We start from the raw sequence: 22,834 nt of genomic DNA, 5'->3' as shown, positions 1-22,834 counted from the left end.
GGAATTGACTGTGCTGACGACCGGCAGGATATTCGTGTGGCGATTACTTTGCGGTTATCCTTAATTTATTAATACTCATCGACGAGGCCTACAAAAGTTGATAGTATTATTATTATTATTTTTTTTTATATAAAAACGTAACGTTTTAACGGGAGATAATATTAGGGAAGATGATTTTTCTTTCGTTTAATCCCTGGGCATGCATACAGTTCCCCAATTCCATGCATTTATATAAGGCAAACTTTTGTTTTCACCTGTTCAAACATAATCTTCTACCATTTGTTCCCAACTGCACCTCTCCACAATCCTCGCGGCCATTTCTAGTGATGTCCCGCCTTGAACATACGTACACACTGTGTAGTAAGTATCAAATCTTAGAGTTTGATGACTGTCATCAAAGTCAGAGAGGCTACAAGTTAATTTTCATATAGATCTGCGTTTTCAGCAAATATAAGCTCTGGTGTCAACAATAGACCAATTACTGGAGTTTTCGATGATACAAGGAACTCTCTCAGTACGTGAAAGAAAAAGGAGTGTAGAGAAATTCTCACTGCGGATATTCTGTTCCAGTGACCTGATTTGTTTTCTACTAAGATTACTAAGTCGAGCGAAAATAAACGGTTTGGAGTAAACTTCCCTGGTCGTTAGAGATTCATTGTCCAGTAAGTTGATTCTTGCAACAATGACCTGTGCCTTCACGCCTCGGGGTAAGCCATGCTGTTAACTTTAAGAGATGAGACATTGATTTCATAATGGTATCGATCCATAAAGTAAAACGTATTATATCAAATCCACATAACGAACTGTTTCTTTTTGCTAAAGCCAATAAATTTTGGAGTTTGAACGGCCATAACTTATAAATATAGACTCTTAATTAAATAGCTCTGCAACGCCGTTTCACATTACCAGATCGAAATTTGGGTGCGAGGAATGGCTCCACCATCTTGATCGTATGCCACGAGCTCACGAAGCCTTGATCGTAGATTGCGATTCGCTGACAACGGAAATCCAATAGATGGCGTTAAATATACCAAAACTCAGTGGGAACAATATCAGAGAAAATTCGTCAACCGCCAAAATGGATTCTTCCTTGTATAAACGCTTTCGCCATTCTTTGAGATTCAGCCATTTGTTTTGATAAATTTTGACTTCACTGGGATCGCTAATCATCAGCTCCTGTTCCATTTTTGTAAACTCCATCATTTGTAACTGCGTACTGCAGACCTTCTCTGGTTTATATCTCTGTGCAATGGAACAGCAACGACAAGAAAGAAGATAAGAAAATAGAGATATCGTAACACTCAAGTCCACTTCCTTTTTGAAACCCTATTCAGACAGGGCATTTTTTGTCTGCTAGGGCTGAGGAGGGAGTGGGGGGGGGGGGGTAGCTTTTGAAGCCCTCGCTCCGGTAACTCTTAGAGTATTAAAGCTTAAACTTGGGGGATTTATAGCGCGTTAAAAAAATTTCGTTTTTCCTTTTGAGGTACATAACATGAAATATGACGTCACATGGCGTTGAAATAGAACAGCCGCCATCTTGGATCCGACATCGGAGCTAGAACACCATCACTTGTCAATACCGATAAAGATAACCAAGAGATCATAATTTCTTGAGTTAACAAGTGTAACTCAAAAGCTAAAAGTTACTGTTGAAAAGTCAAACTTTTCTTTCTTAAAGAAAAGTAATTTCATGCTTGCCAAAATATGATTTCCATGGAAACCTCTAGATTCCTGGCCAATGACAAGTCATATTTTATTGTTCTCAGATAAATCTTAAGAAAAGTTCCCAAATGTGGATTTCATTACCTTTTAAAATGCTATTAAAATAATTATACGAACCCTGTTTACAACGCCATTTCCGTTGGTCTCTGGCTTGTCACTGCCAATGTCGAAGTCTATCTTTTTGCAAGTTTCCTTCTTATACTCGTCAGATTCTTGATATCTTTTCATCCTAGCAGCTAAAAACAACACCAAGGAATACTCTGCTAAAGTGGCAAACACGAACAGAAAACATCCGATGAGGTATTTATCGATAGTTTTCACGTAGTTCACCTGCAAGGAAAAATCAATATAAATTCACTATTACATTGATCGACCGGCTGTGCCGCAGGCTAGCGGGAAACCCACTGTCGTGTTTGATACTAAAGCATTTATGCCAAGGTATCAGTTGTTTGTATAGTGCGATCGCCAGGGTGAAGTTTTCTGGGGTTTTTTTGTGTGTGTGTGGCAAACAGTTTAGCAACCTGAACGGAGGTAAACTCGTAAGAAGTCTGGCATTGTTGTTTTTATGTTTATGTTCGTTTGTATTTTCACTGTTGTTGTTCTCTTTCTCGTTCTTCTTTGTTGTTGCTACAACTGCTGGTGTAGTCTTCATCGTTGTTTTACTCGTTGTTTTATGTAGTCTTGAGTTGTTGTTGTTGATTTTGTTGTTAAAAGTTGCATTGTTAGAATACGTTTTTTGTGACTAATTATTTAGGCTCGATTTCCGCTTTTCCTTTCGGTCCAGTCCCCGAGGGGGCTACTTTCCCAAACAGCGGCTGACAATTGAGCCTATTAATTATTAGGCTACAGATTAGCATTCTAGTGCTCCTTTGTTTGGATATGGCGCAACTTGAGAAATTTTGCCTAACTGGGTCTTTGCTAATCCGTCGCAGTTTTCCAGAATTCTTGTTCCTCATTGTATTAAATAATCATTTCGTCTGTTATTTTGTTTGTTTGTTTGTTTTTTAACCTTGGTAATTTGGTATACTAAAATTTCTGTCGATCTGAAAGGATGTTCGAACTTTTCTACATCATTACATCACAATAACATTTTAAAAATAGATCTAGAGTACCTTTGGCATAGAGTTGTTGAGCATGTTCAGAATGGTGACGACAGTTAGGACAGAGGTAACCCCCAGTGTGATACGCGCAGGAGGAGAACTCCGAGGCAATAAGAAAGAGATCCAGGAGATGATGACGATCAATGCGCATGGTCCATACACGTGGATAAAGAAATAACTTGACATCCGTTCAAAAGTAAATGTCGCTTTTATACCGGACCAGTTTCCTAGTAAGAATTGAATAATCGTTAACACAAGGAAGAGAAATATACCATCGCACTTTTTTTTGAGAAGGGGGAGGAGGAAAGAGGGCAATGGGAAGTGTGAGGTGGGATTTGATATCCCCTTACTATTTTTCTCGAGTACTAAGATTGATAGAGAGGCCGTTGCCATTAGCGGTCACTATGTTGGAAACTACGTTACCGCGGAGTGGGATGATTTAAGAATGATTATCGTCAGTAAAATTGTGTACGTCGATTGTATTGGCTCTTGGATTTACAAAACTTCAGCTATTTTTTAATGATTACCAAGCGGGTGACTAAGCGTTCAAATCAGTAGTCCAAAAACTTTAATTTTGAATCGCCAGAAGCTACACGATCCCCTCTCTACAGCATGTCAATAATTGAGTACATGTAGTCTAGAAAAAGCTCCTAGTACTTGAAAATGAAGAGTTGTTTTCGGTTTTATTTTATCTCAGTGTTTGCAGTACTCACCGACAACGTACTTATTAAAAGTCTTGCTGAGGCTCAGGTTAACTAAACTGTATTGAGGCAACATTTTGGTACTACTAGGAACAAACGACATTCCATTTGTGAGATCATTCTCCCACTTGAACGTAATGTGATCCTCGCTGTATCCATCTGTAGAGAGCAGATTCACAACGTGAGTGTTATTGTTATTGTCATTCTCATTATCAAAGCCATTTTCTTTTCAACAGCATTGCCGCCGTCTTTCGCACTCACTTAATAAGGTAATCTTCACGTAATATATCAAACACAAAAGACCGTGTTTGACCACATTTCCAAACATCGGGAAGGGAGTTGAAAATGCGACGCGTAGCGTCGTATTTTTGACGAACCTCGCAGTGTTTGGAAATTTGGTCAAACATTGTCTTGAGCGTTTGATATATCTTCTCAATCGAAACTAAAACTAAGGAGAAAATGGAGAAATTAATGGTAAAATCTATGCTAATTAAGATCAGGGTATCCAGCCACCGTCATGGTCGTGTTTCCTTTTAACTTGATGAATCATTATTTTAATGAGTTTGAGAAGAACCCGTCGTCACTGTTATTTTCGACAAGGTCATTGTTGTCACCATCATCACCATCGTTGTCGTCGCCATTATCATAATCATCGCTATTAATTAATTCGCGGAAAATGCGTCGTTGCTTGTTGTATCTATAATGTGACTAATCTTCCTCGGTGGTAGCCAGCTTTTTTATTATTTTTACTTTATTATTAAGTCTCGTATTGAGGTGTCTAGGAAGTTAAAAAATTGGCTTAAATTTTATGATCATTAAATTGTGAGGCTTAAACAGAACTTGCCACTATAATATCAAGTTGACTAGAGGATCTTCAGCGATACCACCTAGCGACTTCTCAGTAAATGAATCGGGGCCGAATATAATATCTACGGGATAAATTTCCCTCTTTCCATGGGTGACCTGATTCTAACGCAGATATGAAAAGCTTTGTTCATAGTCGTAAGCATATTGAGGACTTTTACTTGCTGAAAAGTGCTGTAACTTCCAACTGAGAAAGAAAAAACAAACAATACTTACAGCTTTCAATTATCAAGGGACAGAACTGGCTGTCCATAGGAAACTTTCTGAGATCCATGGGACATGCTGCTTTGATTGTGATTCTAGAAAGATATATAACTCTCTATCAGTATTGTTTTTCTTTTTGTTTATTAAGATGAATACAGAAAGAAATAAAAGAAATGTGGTGTTATAGACTAAAAACCGTTTTTGACTGAGTTAGGTCGGGTTGAACGGGGCAACGTTGACTAAATTCTTCGCTCTTGGTCATTTTGCACAAGTCTGGTTAAAATCGGTCCATTCTCCACCCCTTTCATTGACGTATTTCTTGTATGGTACATCCACTCGGTCACTAAGCTCGTACAATCTTTCGTACAAGGAAATTTGACTTTAAGTGAGATATTTGCAGGGAACTATTACGAGATACATGGATACGATGTACACCGGCGGTGTAGACTGCCCGTGACGCAGCCACTTGTGCTTTTATCTATGGATAGTCTGCGTGGCAGGCGTCGAAGGGGAGGGAAAGGGGAAAAAACGAGCGCGCGAAAAAAACTCCCGCGCTCCTTTGACCCTTTCCCTCCCCTTCTAGGCCTGCCATGCAGGCTAATCTATGGGTTATTGGCCAAGCGTGAGGTCATGATGGCTGGATATTATCGGCAATCTTGCCCGTTCGGGTAGCAAATCACAGCGCAGGACCGTTGGTTCGTCTTGCAGACTCACGGAGCTAGCCGTATTGCAAAGGTTTAGAGGTTTTTCTTTGAAGTCGTAGGTAGTTAGTTATATTTCCTGTATTCTCTCTCCTGATCTCGCCATCAACTTACAGACAAGGTAAGGAGAAATTAGAGTTCGTCACCTGGCGTTATAGTTGACCAGCCCTCCTGGCCTGATCATTATCATCATGTTGTTGGTAGTGACCTTGTGAAAGGAGCCATGCTTTGCATTTACAAAATACGAGTCAGGCATCCAGATGCGATCCATCACAAAGTTGCTAAGAAACATGGTTTTGTTGAGCCCGTGATCTAGACGTTCATCTTTCCACGCTTGGCGAAAGAATATGTCCAGGCTGAAGTCCTTTTAAGTAGAAAAAGAACGAGAAAAGTCTTTTAGGGTTTCATCGGCTTCGGGGTTGGGGTACGGAGGGTACTCCCATACATTTTGGATAGGTGTGTGCCGCGAACGGTCTTAAACCCTGACTCTACTTAAGGATGAAGCAATCGAAAGTTGATACCCTATTGAAGGCACAAACCCAAAAATAGACGCCCTATTCAAGGGAAAACAAAACCCAAGAAAGGTGTGAACGGGAAAACTTTAATATTTACGGATAGTTTTAAACAGACCATTTTTTTGTCGTTTAGCTGAGAATTTCCGCACTGCCATTTTAGCTGATACAATTTAGGTACCCTAACTAAGGACCACACCGGGAACACAATACCAACAGGGGCGACAATTGTGCCTTATTTAAGGATCAAGAACCTTAAAAACCATACCCTATCCCTCGGCATACACCTATATAACCCATTCATTGGAGTACCATGCCCCCCGACATTCTCTCTCGTTCACAAATGAAAGGGTATTTAACTTCTCCCATTTTATCGCAGTAGCATGCAAGATGTTGGCCTCGTTTGAACCAGGGCATATTCGGAAGATCACGTTGACCCATCTGATACAAAAAAGCCAATTTCTTCCAAGTGCCTAAAGAGACTGGCTGATAATGTATTTCTCCCTGCTTAGATTTTAGCTTTTTTCGGAAAATATCAATCTCCAGCTAAACCTGATCACCCTTACGGTTTTCAATATCTTATGCTCTAACTAGTCTGACGGAAGTTCTCAGACCCTTTTAGGTGCTAAGTAAACCTGGTGGCGATTGGTTTTCCACAGTTAATGTCACTGATTTTTACATCGATTTTTTTTTTTTTTTTTTTTTTTTTTTTTTACAGAGTAATTCGTGAATTATATTTTAATAAGTTACCATATCGACAACATTAATGGTATCGATCGAGAGAACCCAGAATCCTACTGCCACCTCCACCGGCCCACCTGTCAATCAATCAATAAATCAAACAATCAATCAGATATTTCAAAAACAGTTTTCTTGCATGACTGTTAGTTGCTCAATCAGTTTACGTGACATGATTTGAGGGTCTTAAGGTCATTCCACTGAAATAGAACCTGTTCTGAGATTTTTGTGAAACTTTGCCTATTGATTGTTTATATTACAGGAACTTAAGTTTTGAAATAAAAATGAGGGTCCCCATGTTCGTTTATGAGCAACAGCACCTTGTTTATACCCAATAAATCCTTTTATTATATGGCTAGCTCCGTGAGCGGGCAAGATGAATCAAATCCTGCGCTATGATTGGCTACCCGAGCGGGCAAGATGGAGCTATCTTGCCCCCTCGGGACTACCCGTCGTGTCCCGCAAGAAAAATTTCCCCGAAAGCCATATAATAAATCCTTTATTGACCAAGCTTGTTCGGCCAAGATGGCTGGATATTGGCCTCGTTCTTTTTTTGCGTGTTTATGGACCTCGACTCCGTCTCGGTCCATAAACGCGCAAAAAAAGAACTTGGCCAATATCCAGCCATCTTGACCTCACACTTGGTCAGTAACCCATATATAATAGCACCATGATTGTAGTCACGATCACTTGCTAAATTCACGTTTCCGACGATTGTTTTTTGTTCTACACTGAGAATTGGTCCATATTTAATTTGCACGGAGAAATTTACTACTCAATTCAAAACAAGAGAAAAAAAATGATAGGTCACCATACTCGTTTGCGAGAAAATGACAATTCACCTCTATGGCGAGGCCCAGCCGTAAAGAAAAAGCCGCCATTTTTTAATGCGCGCGCGCTAATCACGCGTGAAATTATGCGCAGCAGGGATGCGCAATGCAATACTGGGAAATGACCTTAAATTGGGGTGCTGGGGTCTCAGTTTATATCAGATACATTTTTTTAGGTTTTCTCAGCTCTCATTTAAATTTTCAGTGCATTAAGTTTTCGGCTATTACGTAAAAACTCGTAATTTCTCAGCTGGCATTTAAAATTTTCACCATGCAATTCTTATCTTCCCGTTATACCCCATCAAAACCCCGCATTTTGCCAGAACTTTCCGGAGATGACATAAGCGTTAACAGAAAGTAGATTGTTCATGTAAGAAAAAAGGAGTAGACTAAGAGAGAAACAAATTCATTATGAAATCATAAAGTAAAGGTAACCACCGACTAAACAATGAAAAAATAATGTTTCAAACAAAACAAAGCTAAATAAGCAAAAGTTTCTGAGTTCAAGCATTGTAACCTACTCCTAATAGACTTCCTTCGTTTAGAGATAGTAAATAAAATAAAAGCCAATGAACAAAATGAAAACATATTCAAGAAACTAACCTTCATAATGAGGTCTTAATCTTGAATCGTAACGTCCCTTCATTAAAAGCTCGTCGAGAATTTCGGACACAGTCTTATTTCTTCCCCTGTTGTTTGCAAAAGAGAAAAAAAATCATTAAAATTGAGGTGTTGGTAACAACTGGCATGGCCTCAGGTTTATTTGAGTGAGCTTAATGGCTTAATGTATAGCATTATTGAGACTAGGTCACAATGTGGGGGGGAGGTGGGGAGGGGGGGGGAGCGGTCGAACCCTAAGCCAATGGAATACAATAAACTCTGCCGAACCGGGTCATTTACTAGCACAAGGTCCGTGTATGACATGCGTCATGCACACTTCTAGCAATGTTCAAAGCGTCCTGTGTTTGGTTGGTAGTGGAAAGTGTCCGTGGGGTTGGAGAAAACTTAGTCTTCTCTTCAAAAACTTCTAACTTTAACCACCTTTACAGGGGGCAGCGTGGACGGGTGGTTAGGGCGCCGGACTTGAAATCCGAAGGTTGCGGGTTTAAGTCCCGCTCTGACCACTAAGCTGGAGTTGTTTCTCGGTAGAGGTTAGTTCAACTCCTCGGTCATGCTTGTAAATAGCCTACTGGTCTGTCTTCCGCCAGTTTGGGATTTTAAGCCTACTATATTTAGTTGATTTATTTGTTTCTTTCAGTTTAAGTGGCATGCCTGTGAACTAGCTAAGTGTAGCTAAGCAAATTGACCATTCTAAACAGCAACATTTGAACGTTTTATTTATTTATTTATTTATTTATTTATTTATCTATATTTTTTGAGGGCTTTATATGGAAAATTCAAAGAATGCAGAATAAAAAGATGCAATCTCAGGTTTATATCAGATTCTGAGTCGACTCCAATCATAAAATAGCAAAAATATTGATAAGAATGATGTTATGAGATCAGCTAGATCGTAATAATTGTGATCGAGATAAGTGAGCACGTATTCGGGGTTTTGTCTGTTTGTGGATTTTTTCTGTTTCTTGTTTTGGTATTCTGAAATTATAAAACTAATAAGATAAAAAAGAGTGGATGATCGTTTGTAGTTGGTTTCTTTTGGTTTGCTTTGAGCGAAAACGGATTTCACCGTATTCATATGCGAGACAGAAATATTGAAAACGATTCTCAATTGTCAGGAAACTCGCTCTTGATTTTATTCTCACATTTTATCTTCACGACTTTCCAATAGAAAAGGGGCTTGGCCAGGTAGTTTTCATAGTCTATGTTTTCATTTGTTCTTGGAATATTCTATGACGAGAATTATAATTGTTTTATCTAGTATGTCAGCGATGGGATACTTTGGCTTGGTGAAATTTTGAAACATCTTTCACATCTTCAAGTTGCCACTATTTAGTTCGTTAGCATATTTGTACCAGAAAAGCCTATCTTGAGTGTTATGCAAACTAACAAGTCGTGGAAGAAATTAGTTGAGGGAAGTCTTTGAATTACTCTGAATTAGAAAACAACAGATGATATCTAGAAATTTCAAACCTTTTGCGACCTAACGAACGCAAGATACTGAAGTCTTCCCAATATGAGGGCTTTTCCAAAAATTGGAACAGGCAGTACTTGAACTAACTTTCGTGCAAACACAGTCAACTGACTCAGATATGAGAGCACGAGATACCTACACTATTTTAGGCAACGTCCGGCCTTTCGTTTTCGTGTGGACGGAAAACACGTAAAAACGGAGCTTTTCAAAAACAATGGCGTCACGATCTTTATGTGATTTCCCTGACCGAGTTTTCCTCAAACTCAAAACCAGTTGTTGTGATTGTTTTGTTAGCCTCAAATTCCTCCGGCGTCACGGTAGTGTGGACGGAGCCCTAACATTTCCATCCAGCAATGCTGGATACCTGAATGACGGAGCAAAAATATTGGAATCGTTTTATCAGGTTTTGTGTTGGGTGTGGGAGAAAGGTGCGTAGGCCTTCTGCCAAACTTAACATCAACATTTAAATTTGCCCACGGCAGTCGGTCAGACGATCTGGTTGATTTATTTATGATCGCATTTTCTACTGAACTTTAAGCAAATTAAGATGCAAATCAGCTCTTTGTTGCAGCTTTGATGTACTAACTTTCATGATAAAATTTCTTGTCTTTTTTGCAATGGCTTTGTTCTTTAGAGAACGTTAAATGCCTCACCTGGGGGGCCATCATGTGTTATGAGATATTTTGCCTGCAGGATTCTTGTGTATTTTCGCCCATAAAGTTTCTTTTAACTAATCGAGAGTTATTTATTAAGGCCCCTATATATGCCTGCATAGCTTAAGGACAAACCACAACACTGAAGCTGAGAATGAAGTCAAATTTAATCATCAGCTCCGTACGTAAAAACCAGCGCCCATCACTAAAGCTGTTAAACGTACTTTGTTCAATCCACCATCGTACTTCGGAAAATCAAAACAGCGCCTAATAATTAAGCTAACAAAAGAGTGTATTAAATTTAACTTACCTAGCGCTGGCAAGGCAAAGAAACCCGACGAACAGAACTCTCAAGCCAAAGCCATCGAGGTTTTCCATTGTGCACCTTTATAGAAGAACAAGGTTATCAGTTTTGGTATATCACAGGTTACAAGTTGTTGTAAAGAGATCTCTTGAAGACTTCAAAGTTTAGGCTAAGCTGAGGCTTTATATTTTACCAAATTACATTAAATATAAATCAGAAGGTACCACAAACGCCAATAAGAATAAAGATGCTCGATGAGATTTCATTATTCAATTATTTATGGAAAAATGAAACCGCGATACCAAAATCGTGTAAGCAAATTAACGCCTTAACACAAATAACAAAACATGGAGGCACCAGCATTTTATTGAACTGCAGGCAATAGGTACAAGAATACATGTGTGCCTGAAGTCAGACAGTTAATAATAATGTTGTTTAACTGTGATGGTGTCAAAAATTTTGATTTCTGCAAGAGAGATTCTTTTCTTTGTACTCTCCGCAGCGTAATTACATTATATAAATTATTGAACAACAACGCATTACTAAGATATCTTGAGATATCTTGACAGATTGTAAGCTTCATCGTCGATCTTGTATTTTTCTTTCAGTGCTTTTAGCCTTAATTTAAGTTTTTACATTTTTGCACTCCCACTCGCCGTTCCGTAACAAGCCGACAATCAAAAGATTTTCCTTCCGTGAGCTATTTCTAAAACGGAACTTTCAACGTAAAAAGCCCGAAGCAGTTTTCACTGCGACTTAAGAACGGGGCCGCACAGCAGGCCCGAAAATACTGTTGTTTCTATTTTACGATTCTCATTTCAATCCTCTCTTGTCATTCAAAACAAACACCTTTATGTACCAGCAACTATTCTGCACGGTTATTAATATTTTAACGGGCCGTAACTAAGATCTATTAAACCACTGATCGATTGCATGTCTGATAAATGTAAAAATTTTAATTTTTTTTTTTTTTTTTTCAACATGTCATTATTACTTATCTACCGATCAAGCAAGAATCCGGTTTTATCGCATGCAGGCATTGCTATAGTTTTCATGTTGCGCAGCCAAAGTTCAGGGCTCTTTGTAAACCGGCAAAATATCTGGGAACTGACATAGACAAAATATGCTTGGATGATTCTATCAACATTTTAGAATGCAGCTGGGTCCTTATATCTAAGTAACCAATCTACCGACGAATTATGTATGTTGTATGTATGTATTTCACCGTATATCTTATGCGGTCACCCTCCATCATATCTATGGATGAACGAAACGCCGACAAGCAGGCTTACACAGCTAGAACCCAGGACTAAAAAAAAATACAGCCCATTTTTTAACCTGTTTCTCAGGTTTCCTTTGTAATAACGAATAAAAAGGCTACTATAAAATAAATATTAGTTAGGTGAAATCAATTAAAATGGGATAATTTTTGCTAATGGTTAGTGCATGGTCTCCATCGACACTCTTAGCTTCGCGTTAATTTAATGCCGGTTTTTAACAGATCTTGGAGAGCGACAAAAATAGAATTAGCTACAGAACACTTTCCTTGTGTTCAAGATTAAAGTAAAAACCTTGTGAAATTCCTTTGGAAGCAAACTTGATTAATAGGCCTACGCACGTAAGTCTTGGTTGTTAATTAACAATTACACTACGAGCGCGAGTTGCTGTTAGCGAATAGGCAATGAGGGCGAGTAATCTGATTGGGTTACTAGACACCCTAAAGGATTAATGTACTGTTTATATTTTTACCGGGGCAAAAATAACTTACTCTTTGTTTCACTTTTGTCGTTCATCTGTTGAAGACCCAGATAATAACTAGAATTCCGCAGTTGAAACTTCGCGATCTACATCAGAAGTGATGCAAGTGACCACATCGTGAGAGATAAACGATTACTGCTAATTATTATTGTTCTTTACCACGATTAAGGACCAAAACCTTTTTCAACGACACCACCTATTGTTGAATCAAATTTACTTGTCTTCCTTTATACTTTACTAGCTTGACATACTTAACCTAATCATCAAGCCACTGAAGTGCATAAAGAAAGAAAAGTAAAAATGGCTTTGCAACAGGTAATGTTAAAACATCAACCCACGCAGTGTAGCCATTCATTTTTCACCGCCAGCGGCCGCCAGTTTACATTTGTCGTTTTAGAAAATTAACGCAGTGGGAGGAAGCGGAAGTGACGTCATTGTTTGTTTTTGTTTTTGTTTTTTTTTTTACAACAGCAACAAGGAAAATTTCATCCATGCAAACAAAAAGCCCAAACTTAACAGTATAAAAGAATGAAAACAATAAAGTAGGTTGGAAAAAAATTCACATACTCGACGGGTAGCATTAGCTAGTCGAGACGGGAGGTAAAGTCGAACTGGTTTATTCCCAGTGTTCAGTTCACTTGAGCAAAATAATAACAACAATACTTGGGAAAATACGACTTGAAACAAACATCGCCACAGTCACGATTTCATTTTTGTTTTTTAAACTTGATAAATTATTAATGAGTTTGAGAAGTTATGATGCTGTGTAAAATCGGTTTCAATACTTTGACTTCTAATCATTGGCAAGATTTTATCGCTAGCAAAAAAAAATTTCTGGCATTTTTCTTCCTCACTAAGAATTTTGCTCTTTGACGATATTTTCTTCTTTGCAAAATGACGTTAAAAAGTACACCAAACTGTTGGTAAAAATGGCGATATATTGGTAATAGCCTTTATGCTTTTTTTTTTTCGCAAAATCATTAAATACTCATCAGGTTTATTCAAAATGATGATCGTGACGGTGCTTGGATATCTTATCTTTATTAGCATGCATTTTTACGATCCTACATTTTTTCGTTTTCTCATTTGTTTTTGTTTTGATTGAGAAGATATATCGAACAATCAACACAGTGTCTCACCACAATTCTGAACATCTCAAAATTCGTCAAAAATACTCGGCTACTCGTCGTATTTTCAACTCTCTTCTCGGTTGGTTTGGATATGTGGTCAAACAGGGTCTTTCGTGTTTGATATATCACTCAACGTCCTGTGTAACTTCGTTCAAGACTTGAAAAAAGTGTGTATGCAAGCAGTAAACAGTTCCCCTTGTGCTCATTCTAAAATGATGGTCTGATTTTAAAAGTACAGGAAAACATGTTAATATCATTAATATTTCATGTCTGAGTTTTTCAATGAATCTTACCGTGTAATTGCGCAACCTGACGGCATTTTCCCCCCTGCTGTGGGTATTGTGATGAAGAAAAATAAAACTTTAACCATCAAGTTTTTCTCTCTTTTCGCGATTCGAAAAATACATCATTAAATTGATGGAATCCGTTTTATTATTATTTTAGAATTATTACCGATAAAAAACGCCATATCCAGGTTTAAAAGTCCGACAAATAAAATGTTAACCTTGTTAATGTTTTATGCTTTTACGCGCGACATCGCAAAGCAAAATCCCATTTCACCTAAGATGGCACTTTGCCCGACGGGGTATATTTTAACTCCAACTGGCCAGATACTTAATTGTAAATGCTTCTAGTATTATAATAATTGTTTGTGTTGCAACTCTTCTCGGGGTTTGTAAATTTAAATGAGAAAAAAGTAGATTGAAGAATCTTAACTGCTGCACCGTGTAAAATCATGATTGAAGTCAGTTATTAGATGGACTGGTAGGTAAAATGAACAAAATTGAAGAATATATTGCTATATCTTTTAAAATGTTTTAGCGGTTCTGCGAAAAGTTGCTTTAATTGATTATGAAGTTTCAATTCAACATTGAGAAATGTCCTTTTTTATATAGAAATGCAAATTGCAATGCGCGAGAAAGGCTATTGAATATAGATGTTCTCGTATCTACAAGGAAAAAAAAAAAAAACAGAAATTGCTTTCGTTATTATAAAATCAGAACTGTTTTGAGATTCATATGCCAATTCCAGTGTAGAACGAATTCACACAACTGCATAAAGTTCATTATTTCAGTCCTAATTATATGAACATGTAGTGTCGAATTTAAATACCTGTTTCTTGACGAGATGTAACAATGTCGGTTCTTACTCCATGACGGTTCTTACTCCATGACAGTCAAATATATCTTGTTAAATAACATAAATAAATCATAGATTAGTCGATCTGTTCCAGTTCAATTTTCTTGTGTTTCATTAAGCAGAAGGCTATAACGTCTCAGACACAATCTGCAGGACAATTGTAAAAATAAAACTTGGCAAATCGACAAAGAAACTAAGGCAAAATCCGAACCTATTTTTTGTAACCGATTAAGTAACCGTTCGTTGAAAATTCCTGATAGCTTTATTTCAATTGAAATCGGAGGTGACGAACTCAATAATATCGAATGTCACGCTGAGCCTATGTCACAACCTATAGGCACCCTCGTGGTCCGTTAAGCATTTGCCTGTGTCGCAGACAGCCTGAACTGCTGGTAATGTCTTTATAATGACGCCTCCGGCAGCACAGCAGGCCACTTGAGCATCTGCTTCAAAAGAAACAATTTTCTTGTCGGCTGTGGTTTCAAGGTCTATCAAGACCGAGCTCGAAAATTATGAAAAGATCAAAGACAACACGCTGTTTAAGTCAACACTTTGCATCTGAACGATGGCTCCTAGTGTTTGCTTTGTTTTTCCCTTGTAATGTTAGCTTTGTTTTTCACCTTCTTGGAAATTTCCTTGTAGGGGTATGCAGCCAAACTTTCAATAATGTAGCATTCAGTTGATAGGGATTTTTCGTTTAATTAAATACATGAAATTAATTGATTTACCAGGGCCAACCCATTCCTTGTTGACACAAGAGGCCGCCGTGGAAGCCGTATGCAAAATATTACATTTTGTGTAACTTTTTTTTTCTTATACTTTCGAGTCAGATAGTTTGTTGTGTACCTTAAGACGACCGAACTACAAGTCAGGTGCAAGTATAAAATGCCAAAGGCTCGAAGGCTCACGCAAACTCATCTTCCCACCACGGTACAAAGCGGGGGAGGGGTAATGGATCTGAACCCCCTCGGGCTGTGATATATTAACAAATTTCGGTGTCCCAAATGGATTCATGGACTGCCTGGCACAGTGTGGATAGTTCAAAGTTATAATTTGTAAATAAGTCGAACCTCCACCACTAACGGCTACCTCTCCACACCGGCGACTCTTTTTGGTCTTCGCGGACAGTCCATCAATTCACTATAATTTTAACGCTGTCTTACTCAGAGTTACGCGTGCTATTGTTTGTTTTTTCGATGGTGTATCCTCATTCAAAACTTAGCACTGAGGAGGGATGGCAGGCCCGAAAAATCTGCCTGATATTTTGACTTTCGGTACAATTTTATTAAGAGCGGCTTTTAATTGAGTGTCATAAAACCAACTTCAAACCAGCTTATTACCAATTAGACTATACTCAGCCAATCTCAAACCGTAGTCAAGCCAAAACCAAAGTAATGCCTACAGTAGAAAACTTATAATTATATACTGATTGTCTTGACGTCCTGTTACGTCATATCACGTCATTAAGTCTGTGTGTTTATATTTCACGGGCTATCTTCTTAGAAAGCCAGAAAATAACGTAAACTTATAGAAAAATTAGGCCGTCGATAAAACCAGGAACATGGAATATCCCGGAATTATGGAATGTTCCGGGATGTTCCGGAATGTTCCATGTTCCTGGTTTTATCGACGCCCGAAAAATTATTGCAAAATGATAATCATATGAAAAGTAATTCTCACATACCCAAATACTAATAGACGGGCAATAAAATGAAGAAAAGAAAACGAAATAATAATTTTGCCTGTCAGCGATGGAATTTGCAGTTTTAATGAACGGATACAGTTGTTGGAGTTGAAGTGTCTGGAATAAATGACAATATTTTTACCTGGTATGTTTTTTGACCGCATTGGCGTGCCGGAAACTCCGCTGGAATCGCTGGTTACCGTAAATGTGAACACTAAAGTAGTTCGCTTTGAATAAGGCGGGCCTTTTCGTTTCATTACATTTTTTTTTAAAGAAAAAGTTACGCTACCGAAATAAAACATGAAGCTTTTAGCTACTGTTATAACCTTACCGATTTAGCGTCAGATGGTGTTTGTTAACCTGACTTGCTTCAACTGCATATGTAAGCCTATGCTTATTTTAGATTCTGATGCCTTGCAGGTCTTTAAATCTTCATCATTGTTAATTCGTTGGTCTTGCAGTGGACATCTCTTTACGACCTAAACTCAATCGAAACGTTTTGCAAGAGTAGTCAGCAACGTGTCATAAAACAACATCATCACCATCGTCTCCTCTCATAGCGCAAGTAAAACCAAATACATGTAAGACCGTCACGTTCTCAAATCAACACTCTATGTTCCTCGCCACCGCGCGCCTTGGCTACATTCCAACCCGGGATTCCAACTCTTCCAGTCACATGAATATTACCATGTTATTTGCCTCAATTAAGGACGGTACAGCATGTGTATGGAAACCATAGTCTGCGAGGTCTTGAGTGAGGCCATAGGTCGACCGTTAATCAGGACAGTTTTTCTTGGCACAAATACTACTTTAAAATACTACTCTACTGATATTAGTGGATTTTCAAAAAATTGCTTTTCTTCCAATGTTGCCACGTAGTAAACCGCATTGTAAATATTTGACTATAAAAACCATCATAGCTGTTATTGCAAGTTTGGTTTATTTATCTATTTAATTCACTGGAAACAGGACATCACCTTGTATTAGCAAAATATCCCGAACGTTACAATAAATTGATGGCAATCAATGGTTTAGAATTTGAGTCAACATTTCCAACAGGTACCTCTGTTGGTGTTGTGCAAAATGGACCGCATTCCAGGGGGAGGGGGAGGGAAGGTTTTCAAGATTAAACTACACTCGGCTTTTAATTTATGGTGTTTGGCTATATAATCAATACACACAATAAAGACATGCATTTCTACGACAAAGTGTAAATAAAGCATTTTCAACAGTCCATTTCACAGCTTGTGGGTTTTGAAAGCTAAGTGTAAATCAATGAATGACGATTCTTGAGTGCCTACAAATTTGTATTTATACAATTAACGTAGCTTTCCTGGGGACAAATTTGTGCAAGAGGATTTCAAATATTATTTTAGCGCACACAATAATAAAAGTTGATGATGTACTAAAAAAAAATAACAGAACAAAGTCGCTTGGTGCTTGAAAACAATTGCGAAACAATTCACAAATTTCCATGATAATAACAAGAGGGGATTCATGACAACAAAGGTTTCTAGGGGTTGTAATCTACACTGCGAGACAGTGCTGTAACGAGTTCATTTATGCTTGACAAAACAATTTACATGATTGAAACTAAATGAGCTAGATATCGTGTATCATTATGAAACTGGTCGGCGTTTTCTGCTTTCTAGCGTTTTTTGATTCGTTCCAAGATACATGCCATTTGCAGTCATGAAATTAAATCCCGTCATTAAACTCAGTTAGGTCAGTGCGGGCAACATCGATTTAAATCATAACGGTGACCTGGACTTAGATCTGCAATCTTCAGGGTTAGCTGAAAGTGTAAATTTCATCCAAACGTATGTTATTGTTGTTTTGTCCTTTGAAGTGTTTTTTCGACTGCAGACGTTGTTTTAGAATATTTATGCGAAGAAGATAAAGCCAATAAAACAAACTCAGTGAGAGGTGCTACTAACTGAATTATTAATCAAGGTTTGTCTAGACTGTTTCACAATAAAATAAAACTCTCATTTTCAAAACGCAAATACATGTATTGCCTGGAAAAGGTGATTCAGAAGTGATACCCTATACTTAATACGAGAATTATACCTTTGGCACACGTAAGTAAAATTTGCATTTTTATTTTAAGAACTTATTTATTTAAAAAGAAAATTCAGTCTTTGATATCCCTGGCTTTAAACATTTGACGTGGCTTTTTCTTTTTCATTTTATGCAACTGAGGACATCAAATTTTGTAGAGGACTTATTTCATCGGTTCGCACGTGTATTTCTTTTGAGGATACCTTGATTCAAAAAGCTCGTTATCATTCATTACCTACTCGTGCTTCGTTTAGCTGACACGCAGCCAGCATATCTCCGCATGCCCTACTCTATAATTATGGAAAACTGAAATGCCAAGCATTTGCTGCTTTTGGAAGGAGATAAATGATAAAAGAACCTACGCGATGTAAGCTGGTTCATCAAATGCAGCCACTTGGCACCAAAAGCGTTGCGAGTAAAGTGGAAGGGCGGAATCGTTCCTTAGCAACCATTCTTCGTTTTGCAGGTATTTCGTACGGTAGAAACAAAAATATTTTTATCATAATGGTGGTGCCTGGATACAGCGATGAAATACAGCTTACCTTACCGCTGATATCGCGTTAGAACCCAGAAGCGCCGGGAAAGTGCCCGAAGATTTTGCTGTTAAGAGCTCCTGTCCATAAATATGGAAAAAAACTCGGCAAGGGTCGAAAATTCGATTTCGCTCATATTCCTATGGTAAATAGGCTAGGGCATGACAAAAACTACTGGATAGTTTCTTTGGCAAGATATCCTTTTATTTCAAAGAAATATGCAGATTACCAAATTCCGTTAAAATCGTCATTTGACGCACCATTTTATTCAACAAGTTTGGGAGCCTCGCATGCAAAACCACATCATTCTTCCGTCTTTAAAACACTCAAATATTTTTGCGCAATGTTTAGTTGTGTACTGGGTTGATTTTAGGGAATGTTGCGGTTTTTCTGGGGTGCAAAATATTTAAATTTCGAAGACATGTATTTCATTCACTTAAAAGTACTTCGTAAAAATAATTGATTTTCACCATGTACGAAACCTTCAAATGGGTTAAGCTTCTGGTGGTTGAATCGCAGAAGGATGGTCTACAGATTCCTATAAAAATTTCTTTGGGCAAATGATTGTGAGCGGCGCGAGAGCTTTTTAAAGTTCGTTAAATATGCAGATATTTGACCATCCGTCGTCAAATTTCAATCTACGGGTTAGACATATATTTTTAGCACGCGCCACATATCTTGAGCTATATTAAGTTGAAATAGACACAGAGCTGATAATTTCGACATGTTCTAATCTTATTTGCCGTAAAAGGCAGGTCCAAAAGCCCATTTGACGTGTTTATGTCACCATTCGTCGCACATAAAGCAGAAATTTGCTTTTGTTTTCACAAAGTCCGATGTACATCGCCAACTGTCAACTTATTTAATGGTCGAAATGACCCACTTTCGACACATATGATCATCACTGCATCTAAGTCAAAAACGGCTAAGTGATTTGTAGATAGTTGCTTGGTTTGCACTACACCAAAATATTACGATTGATCATCGTTTGATCTATTGTTGCTTGAATCCTTGCTTGCAGCGGTTCCTTATTTGTTCGTCACGCAATGCTGTCATCCCATTTTACGGGGTAAGGGTAGGGCAATTTCTATCCTAATACGTAAGGCTCCGTAAGGCTCCGAACCACAGGGAGCACACAATCTTGTTGAGTAGGAAGAGATTAAATTAAGCAATGAAAAGAATGAATAGTTAACCATTGCCCGTGTTGTCATCTTTTACTAGACCACCGCTACCTACATGCCCTGCGTAAATACTGTAACGCTAAACTCGGACCTACAATTAGGTCTTTTCGCGCTGTGCAATTATTTTTGGTTTACATATAATACAGTGGGCTACCCTCGGGGAAATGGGAGGTGGCCACTTAATAGGGGTTGGCCGCTTAATAGAGGTTGGTGTACCTTGAATATTTTTTCACTATCGGGTTATAAATTTCTTAGTGAACATGGAGTCAATTCAAGACAATCATTATCCACGGGCAGTTAGTGGGAGCGGGGAAAAGTCTAAACGGGTGAGAAAAAAGTTCGGGCGAAGACCCATTTGGGTCTCCGAGAATGACGTTTATCATGATTGTCTTGAATTGACTCCGTGTTTGCTAAGAAATTTATAACCCGATAGTGAAAAAATTAAGCGGCCAACCCCTATTAAGAGGCCCTGCGCCTAAGAAACGACCGATGATTTCCGGCTAAAAAATAAAATCGGCCGATTTTTATCTGCCAAGCAGAGGTTACCGAATACTATTTAAAAATGAATTTCTTTTGTTTCAGCTTCGCTTTAAACCAAAAATATAGAGCCACAAACTTTTTCCGTCTGATAGCAGCAAAATCAGGCCGAAAATAAGCCCCCGCAAAAAACTGTTCAGAAATTACTATCGCAACGCAAAATAATGAGAAAACTACACAGTGTTGAAGAAAAAGGCCTTTTAATGCAATATCATTCGATAAACATCAAAAACCTGCCGAAGCGATTAACAAATAACGTTTCAAATAATGCATACTAAATTAGATGGAGCGTTGGAGCTGATTTTAAAATAATTATTTCTCAAAAGTTCAACGCTTTTGAAAGCAATCACAGTGGTGAATCAGACATTGGAGGGATATACATCACGTTTCTGGAAAAACATTTTTCGGCCAAGGTATATTGACTTTGTACAAAGCGTTCAAAGTTACCGTGTTTACCGTTATCCTGCTACTTCGGCGAAAAACTTCTCTTTTGCCAATACGGCCGTGGATAGCGTGGTAAATGCCACTTTAAACCTTGCTAGGCAGGCAAAGACCATCCTAAGTAGAAGGGCGTAGAATTAAAAGAGAAAGAAAGATGAAAAATACGCAGAAAAAGAAAATAAAAACTCGAAATTACCATCTGCTAACGAAAGTTGAATCTGGAAAATGTCGTGGCGTGACAGCGGCCATTGACGTCATTTGTATAAATAGCGGCGGAATCCAAACGAATGCACAAATAGGAAAACAATTTTTCCCGGCCAGAAAACGTTTAGTGGAACAATGTTATGTTATTTTTCACAAATGATGTTCACTGAAAAACAAGTACTTCCCCAACCGCCACACCGTTTTGGCCGCAGCGTGATCTGAGTTATGGGGTCACGACTGGATCCCTAGCCGCTGACCACCCGAAGGACATTGCAGACTCGTTTTCCCACGCTCGTGCGACTTGACGTGACAAATGACGTCAATGGCCGCTGTCACGCCACGACATTTTCCAGATTCAACTTTCGTTAGCAGATGGTAATTTCGAGTTATTTTCTTTTTCTGCGTATTTTTCATCTTCCTTTCTCTTTTAATTCTACGTTCTTCTACTCAGGATGGTCTTTGAATGCCTAGCAAGGTTTAAGGTGGCGTTTACCACGCTATCCACGGCCGTATTGGCAAAAGAGAAGTTTTTCGCCGAAGTAGCAGGATAACGGTAAACACGGTAACTTTGAACGCTTTGTACAAAGTCAATATACCTTGGCCGAAAAATGTTTTTCCAGAAACGTGATGTATATCCCTCCAATGTCTGATTCACCACTGTGATTGCTTTCAAAAGCGTTGAACTTTTGAGAAATAATTATTTTAAAATCAGCTCCAACGCTCCATCTAATTTAGTATGCATTATTTGAAACGTTATTTGTTAATCGCTTCGGCAGGTTTTTGATGTTTATCGAATGATATTGCATTAAAAGGCCTTTTTCTTCAACACTGTGTAGTTTTCTCATTATTTTGCGTTGCGATAGTAATTTCTGAACAGTTTTTTGCGGGGGCTTATTTTCGGCCTGATTTTGCTGCTATCAGACGGAAAAAGTTTGTGGCTCTATATTTTTGGTTTAAAGCGAAGCTGAAACAAAAGAAATTCATTTTTAAATAGTATTCGGTAACCTCTGCTTGGGAGATAAAAATCGGCCGATTTTATTTTTTAGCCGGAAATCATCGGTCGTTTTTTAGGCGCAGGGCCTCTTAAGCGGCCACCTGCCATTTCCCCGAGGGTAGCCCACTGTATTATATGTAAACCAAAAATAATTGCACAGCGCGAAAAGACTAGGTACGAGTTTAGCGCTACAGTATTACGCAGAGCATGTAGGTAGCAGTGGTCTAGTAAAAGATGACAACACAGGCAATGGCTAACTATTCATTCTTTTCATTGCTTAATTTAATTAATCTCTTCCTACTCAACAAGATTGTGTGTTCCTGTGGTTCCAAGCCTTACGGAGCCTTACGTATTAGGATAGAAATTGTCCTACCCTTACCCCGTAAAATGGGATGACAGCATTGCGTGACGAACAAACAAGGAACCCCTGTAAGCAAGGATTCAAGCAGCAACAGATCAAAGGTTGATCAAACGTAATATTATGGTATAGTGCAAAGTAAGCAACTATCTACAAATCACTTAGCTGTTTTTGACTTAGATGCAGTGGTGATCATATGTGTCGAAAGAGGGTCATTTCGACCATTAAATAAGTTGACAGTTGGCGATGTGCATCAGACATTGTGTAAACAAAAGCAAACTTCTGCTTTATGTGCGACGAATATGTCTAACCCGTAGATTGAAATTTGACGACGGATGGTCAAATATCTCCATTTTTAACGAACTTTAAAAAGCTCTCGTGCCGCTCACAAT

General features: G+C 38.3%; 1 protein-coding gene across 1 annotated transcript; it reads right to left on the bottom strand.

The window, feature by feature from the left end:
- Nucleotides 1-132: 132 nt before the first annotated feature.
- Nucleotides 133-10,604, bottom strand: LOC110066145 (gamma-aminobutyric acid receptor subunit beta-2-like). Its single transcript, XM_089285309.1, has 9 exons — nt 10,428-10,604; nt 7,976-8,061; nt 6,555-6,622; nt 5,439-5,656; nt 4,604-4,686; nt 3,536-3,682; nt 2,835-3,049; nt 1,840-2,052; nt 133-1,242 (listed from the first exon to the last, which is right to left on the bottom strand). The coding sequence occupies exons 1-9, from the start codon at nt 10,493-10,495 to the stop codon at nt 964-966; spliced, it is 1,377 nt and encodes a 458-aa protein (XP_089141435.1). The 5' UTR covers nt 10,496-10,604; the 3' UTR covers nt 133-963.
- Nucleotides 10,605-22,834: the final 12,230 nt, after the last annotated feature.

The sequence above is a fragment of the Orbicella faveolata genome, unplaced genomic scaffold (genome assembly GCF_042242905.1).
Source record: "Orbicella faveolata isolate gen_17 unplaced genomic scaffold, um_ofav_v1 contig_13, whole genome shotgun sequence".
Classification (NCBI taxonomy): Eukaryota; Metazoa; Cnidaria; class Anthozoa; order Scleractinia; family Merulinidae; genus Orbicella; species Orbicella faveolata.
Note: the sequence above shows the minus strand (reverse complement) of the source record. Positions and strands in the feature narration are given on the sequence as shown.

Coding starts and splice junctions, on each gene's coding strand:
- LOC110066145 (XM_089285309.1), bottom strand. CDS start 10,495: ATGGAAAACCTCGATGGCTTTGGCTTGAGAGTTCTGTTCGTCGGGTTT. Junction 6,623..7,975: donor ATTAAGACCTCATTATGAAG/GTTAGTTTCTTG, acceptor ATTGATTGACAG/GTGGGCCGGTGGAGGTGGCA. Junction 2,053..2,834: donor TCAACAACTCTATGCCAAAG/GTACTCTAGATC, acceptor TTTTCCTTGCAG/GTGAACTACGTGAAAACTAT.